The 5,784-nt window shown below is 38.0% G+C and overlaps 1 protein-coding gene across 1 annotated transcript in view; it reads left to right on the top strand.

The window, feature by feature from the left end:
* The window catches only part of LOC101352905 (caspase-13), a 26,059-nt gene continuing 20,275 nt past the window's right edge, over positions 1–5,784 (top strand). Inside the window, exons 1-2 of the mRNA XM_023736933.1 lie at positions 1–58; positions 5,222–5,470. Of these exons, the coding sequence (XP_023592701.1) occupies positions 52–58; positions 5,222–5,470 (256 nt within the window). The 5' untranslated portion in view covers positions 1–51. The remainder of the gene's footprint in view (positions 59–5,221; positions 5,471–5,784) is intronic.

Below are 5,784 nucleotides of genomic sequence, written 5' to 3'. Positions count from 1 at the left end.
AGACCGTGGCTTTTCTTTTCAGAAGAAGGAGAGCATTGAGGCTCCTTACTTATGGCTGGTAAGTTGAGGTCCTTTTCTGACTAGGGGCCAGGGGCTTGGGTCTTCTTAGAGAATACTTCATTCATTGCTGTATGACAGGCAAAAGTAACAAAAGGGAAGTGAGCCCAAAGATGCAATCTAAAATCTTTCCCTTATTTGCTCTGTGTGACTTGAATCTAAGGAGCCCTGCTGGCACAGTAGTTAAAGCCCTCTGCCGCTAATCACAAAGTTCAGAGGTTTGAACTCATCAGTTGCTCCACGGGAGAATGATATGGCAATCTGCTTCCATAAAATATTGACAGCCATGAAAACTCTATGAAGCAATTTTGCTGTGTCTTATAGGGTCGCTACGAATCACAATTGACTTCATGTCAATGGGTTTGGTTTTCTTGGTTAACTTGAATCTGGGGCATTGCCTTAGAGACAGTGGAGGATGGTGGTTTCCAGATGTCTCAGAGCCAGGAAGAAGCTAATTCTTTTCTTTCAGCATCTGGTAAGCAAAGGGAAAAAGAGTAAGGCCAAGCACAGTAAGTTATTTGTGTGTAAGGCGTCTCTAGAAATTTCCAAATGCATCCTGAAATCTTCTCTGCTTCCCTTTGACTCCAAATTAGTCATCTGGGTCATAAACATTGCTCCCGGTGTCAGAGCTGAGAGCCTTGGCATCCCCCCACCCTTTTGCCATTTCCTATATTGAATTACACTTTTAAAGTGACTTTTTAAAGAAACTCCCTTTTTTCTCCCCTTTCCCTCTAGTCCTGGTGCTTACTAGTCTAGCTCAGTATCTCTTGGATTGCTATCACAGCTTCTTAGCTGGTCTCTCTATCTCTAGGATTTAACCCCTCCCATCTATCCAGCACACTGCTTTCAGGTCAAGTTTCTTGCAGAACCTGAAAAAGCATAAGAGAGAGAGGCAAGAGCTATTTCTGCAGCTGGTATTTAAACATGTCCTCCCTTATTTGGCTTCATTATCTTCATTTCAGAAGGATGAGGATGGACTAGATCAGTGGTTTCTAAATATTTTAGCATATCCGGGTAATCTGTAATCATTTTTATTTAAATTCAGATAACTGCTTTCTCCCTAACCCTGAATTATTCCATCTTAATTTGGCTGGTAGACTGTAGAGGTTTACAATCTTTTAAAGACCTGCAAACAATTTTTATGTAGGTGGTCTGTCATAAATTTTCTGCACATTGGTATTATTGGGAGAGATAATTATTTAGGTACCTTTCAGTTCTCAATTTCTAGGTATCTATTAATGTAATTTTCTTATCCAGAAACACACAATGTGTCTCTATTGCCTTTAAAAAAAAGTCTAAACTTTTCACACAAATTTCCTACCTTTGAAAATATATTTATCCACTTTCCATTAATCCCCTGAAAGCATAGCTTCGGCTTCATATGGATTTTTTTTTCCACTGTATTTACCTCACTCATAGTTCCTTGTTATTGTATTGGTTTATTCATTTGATTTTCTCTGTAGTATAATTCTTTCTAGGGTTTGTCTCATGTCCAGACATTCAACTTAAGCTTCTAGAATTGTAAGGGTTGATTCTTTCTGTCCATTGTCATCTTCATTGTACTAATTAAGCGTTTGGCTGGAGAATGGCAGGTTAAATTCACACCAGTGACTGCCAGACAAGCTGACCTCACTGGTGACTGGATTAGAATCAGGGAATCCTTAGATAATAGATGTGAAGAATATGAAGGCACTACACAAACACAAGTAAATTGGCTCAATAAGTATAACCAACGAGTTCGGTTGACTATTGTTAACTAAATCTCCTGAGGAACAGTATCATAGAATGTGTTAGAGCGTTGCATCAAATTACCTGGGACCAAAAATGAGATTTTGGTGAGTTTTCTCTCTTAAATTATTTCCTCCGTTTCCATTACTACTGCAACCTGAATTCAGTGGTTATTATAATAACAACAGCAAAAAACACATCAACAACCAATTTTTGAGCACCTTCCATATGACGGGTACTTACGTATGCTCTCTGAGTGAACATTAAAAACTACTCCATAAGGTTGGTTCTGTTATCCCATTTCCATTTTATAGTTGAGAATGATATTTTAAGAGAGGATAAGGTGCTTTGGGAGTACATAACTTTGACACTCCATTTTTTCTAGGAGCATCAGGGAAGCTTCCCTGAAGGAAATGGCATCTGATCTGAGACTGGTAGAACAAACAAGAAGGAGTGGGGGGAGTATAAGGTATGTGGGAGTGGGGACACTGCAGGCGTAGTGATCCCCAGCAGAGATGTTCTAGAAACTGAAAAAAGGGCAAAAAGTTTGAAAAGTAATAAGCAAAGTAGGGGTAGTAGCAGGAGATGCACGAATAGGCAGACAATAGTTCATAAAGGATCCCTAGGTCTTGTGTATTTGTTTCCTAGGGCTAGTGTAATAATTTACCACAAGCTGGGAGGTTTGAAACAACAAAGACTTATCCTCTTACAATTCTCCAGGCTAGAAGTCTGAAAAGCAAGGTGTTGGCAGGGTCTTGCTCTCTCTGAAGTCTCTAGCGGAGGATCGCCCCAGACGTTCCCTGACTTGTGGTAGTATAACTCTAATCTCTGCCTCCATCTTCACATGGGCATTTTCCCCCCGTGCCTGGGTTTATATCTGTGTCTCTCCTGCTCTTCTTATAAAGACACCTGTCACACTGGATCAGGGCCAGTCACATCCAGTATGACCTCATTTTAACTTGATTACATCTGCAAAGTCTCTATTTCCAAATAACGTCACCTTCACATTATCAGAGATTAGGAGTTCAACATATCGTTTTTTTAGGTGAGTGGGCACATTTCAACCCACAACAGTGGGAAACGATTCTACCTAAAATACCTTCTTAAAGGGTCTGTGGCTTATTCCAAAATAAATGAGAAGGCCTAGATGAGATTAAGTGCAAAGACTTCATGACCAAATCTAGATTTTGGAACCCTCTGCTTTACTGTGAAGACCAGATCAGAAAAGAGCAAGAGTAGATTTGAAAAGTTCATGGAGTAATTTCAAAAAAAAAGAAAAAGGAGGAATAGTAATCTGAACTAAAGTAATGAGCAGTTAAAACTAAGAGAAGTGGTCAGATTCCACAAATACTTAGCAGATAAAGTCAATACAGTTTGGAGCGAGATGGAAAATAAAACATAAAGAAGGCAGAAGAAGTTCAATGTCATCAAGTTTTACTAGATTTGTGTACTTGGGAGTTATATATGTTCGTTTATTAGAACAGGGAAGGAAAGAGGTAGATGAAAAATGAGCACTTTGGCTTTAAAAAGCTGAGTTTAAGGAGTCTGTGAGATATCAAGAAGAGCTGTCTCATGATCTATTGGATATATGAGTCTCAGTTTCGGGATCCACATTCAAACAATGCTAATTCTTGAAGTCATGAGAATGTGTAGATGATGAAAAGAGAAACTAAGGCTGAACCTCTGGTTTTATTGCTACCGTATTTCTTCCCATACTATTCATCTAGTCAAATCTCTCCTGGCTTGTTTAGGGCACAAATAAATAAAACAGAAACCCTGAGGCGGGACAGAGTAAACATTCCATACATTAGCCTGTATTCTCTTTGCATTTCTTCACTCTCTGTTTCAACATCTGTACACCATATTTCAAGAGCAGTGCTTTGCTACCTCTTCTAAGAAGCTTTTGTGACTTTAGGTGCTGGAATTTACCCAGTCTTCCCTGAGTCCCTGAAGCACTTTGCATTGTCTTAAATAGCTCTTGACTGAGTATAATGTAACAATGTGATACTTAAGGCTGTGGGCTCTGGATTCTGCATCTCTGGATTTGAACTGCTGTACCCCACTTAGTGTAGATATTATATTCTATATATACAGTTGAGTCAGTTACTTAAGTAACTTTTCTATGTCTCTGTTCACTTTTCTATATAATAAAGATATTAAAGTACCTATCATATGGACTTTCTGCACTACTGCTAATAATTATAATGATCTAAGAGTCAGAATCGACTCAAGGGCAACGGGTTTGGGTTTTGGTTATATTGTTTTATATGTATTGTTTAATGACAGTAAGTGTACACAATGTCAGCTCTTGTTATGTTAATTGATACTAGGTAACTTTTATTCATGTTTGGTGACGTCCATATGTCTTTATCTTAATATCTGCACAATAAACAAGTATTGAAAGGATAACTTAAGATAATATGAAAGATGAGATTGGTGCTTCTGAGCCAAAGTTCTTGTTCAGTGTCCTGGCATATTTGTTTTTAGAAAATATTACTTTGTGTCAAGCCTATCCTTACATCTAGATGGACTGGATAACTTCCTTTATAGAGTTAATTGAGTAATGACGTGCTATCCTGCCTTTTTATTTACCACCTTGCCCGCATTATATTTGTAGTATTAAAACATAAAAATTGTGACTTTGGTTTATATGTTTCCCTATAAAAATTCAAATTGTCCTAGGGGCTGGTACTTTAACCAGCTGTCATATTAATCTGCTATATTAAAAGATTCCTCATGATATTATTTTAAATTCTAAATGTTGATTGAGAATAAGATATTAAAGAATTAGAACTCTAGATGCATTTATTCATTCATTCATGTATTCAGAAAAAATGTTAAGTCCTTTTAAGCATTAAACACAACGATGTGGTTATAGAATGTATGTAAAAAGATGTGGATTCAAAGACATGGTGATTTCACCAAGGAAATGAAATACAGGGAAGAGGAAATTTCCTACAGTCTAACGGGGGAAATTTACAGTCTAGGTAAGGGAATTTCGAGGAGGAAGAGAAAGGTCATTAATGTTGCCTTAGACAATACTTTCCAGGTAGATAATCATCATCATCATCATGGACTATGGGCAAGAGAAAGGAAATACAAGAACAGTGGACTGGGAAGTTAGCATTAGGCTCGATGCCACAGATGGGAGATGAGAATGTGTAGATGATGAAAAGAGAAACTAAGGCTGAACCTCTGGTTTTATTGCTACCGTATTTCACTGACAGTGAATCATTAAACCCAGCCTAGCATGAATTGACAAAGTAAGAGGCCTCTACACATACAACGAATGGGTATTCAGTTTGTTGGGGAAATGGTGAAATAGTTAGAAGGTATTTTTTTAAGGATATTACATATTATAAGGAACTTTCTCTAAAATGCAGACAAAACTCTTTAAGTAATGTCTATACTTAAAGGAATCTTTGTATTTTGACAGAAGACAACAAAGAAAACCCATTTAAGGTTTTCGAATCCTTGGGCAAAGAAATATTGAGTGACCTTTTGGATAATGTGGAAAAAAAATACCTGAACTTGTCGGGCACAGAAAAGGAAAAATTTTATGATGCCAAACCTGCAGACAAGCTTCGGGTGTTGGAGGCCTCTGTCCGAAAGAAGCGCGATGAGGCAGGCCGAATCCTTGTCGAAACGTTCTTTAGCAAGGAAAAAGAGTCCACCAGTGCAGAAGGTAAGACTGGATTCATTTACACTCATTCATTGTGTGAGTGAGGCACAATGAATGTCTCATATTTTCCAGGATCTGTTAGCTCCAAGGCCCCTTCAGTGTCTTCTCAGATGCTTGCATTCTTGTATTACTTAATATATCATTCTCACTAAACCTATCGCTGTCCTTTTAGATGCCACCTAGTCTTCTGTGGGTGGAGATCCCGTTTCCAGTTAGCTGAGAAGCTGAGTCCTTGTGTTTAGGCTGTTCATACTTAATAGCTAATTGTAGAGACTTTATCATGAAGGATAAATAAACCTGAATCCAGGTTCTATCAC

This window comes from Trichechus manatus, unplaced genomic scaffold (assembly GCF_000243295.1).
Source record: "Trichechus manatus latirostris isolate Lorelei unplaced genomic scaffold, TriManLat1.0 scaffold00094, whole genome shotgun sequence".
NCBI classification, from domain to species: Eukaryota; Metazoa; Chordata; class Mammalia; order Sirenia; family Trichechidae; genus Trichechus; species Trichechus manatus.
Note: the sequence above shows the minus strand (reverse complement) of the source record. Positions and strands in the feature narration are given on the sequence as shown.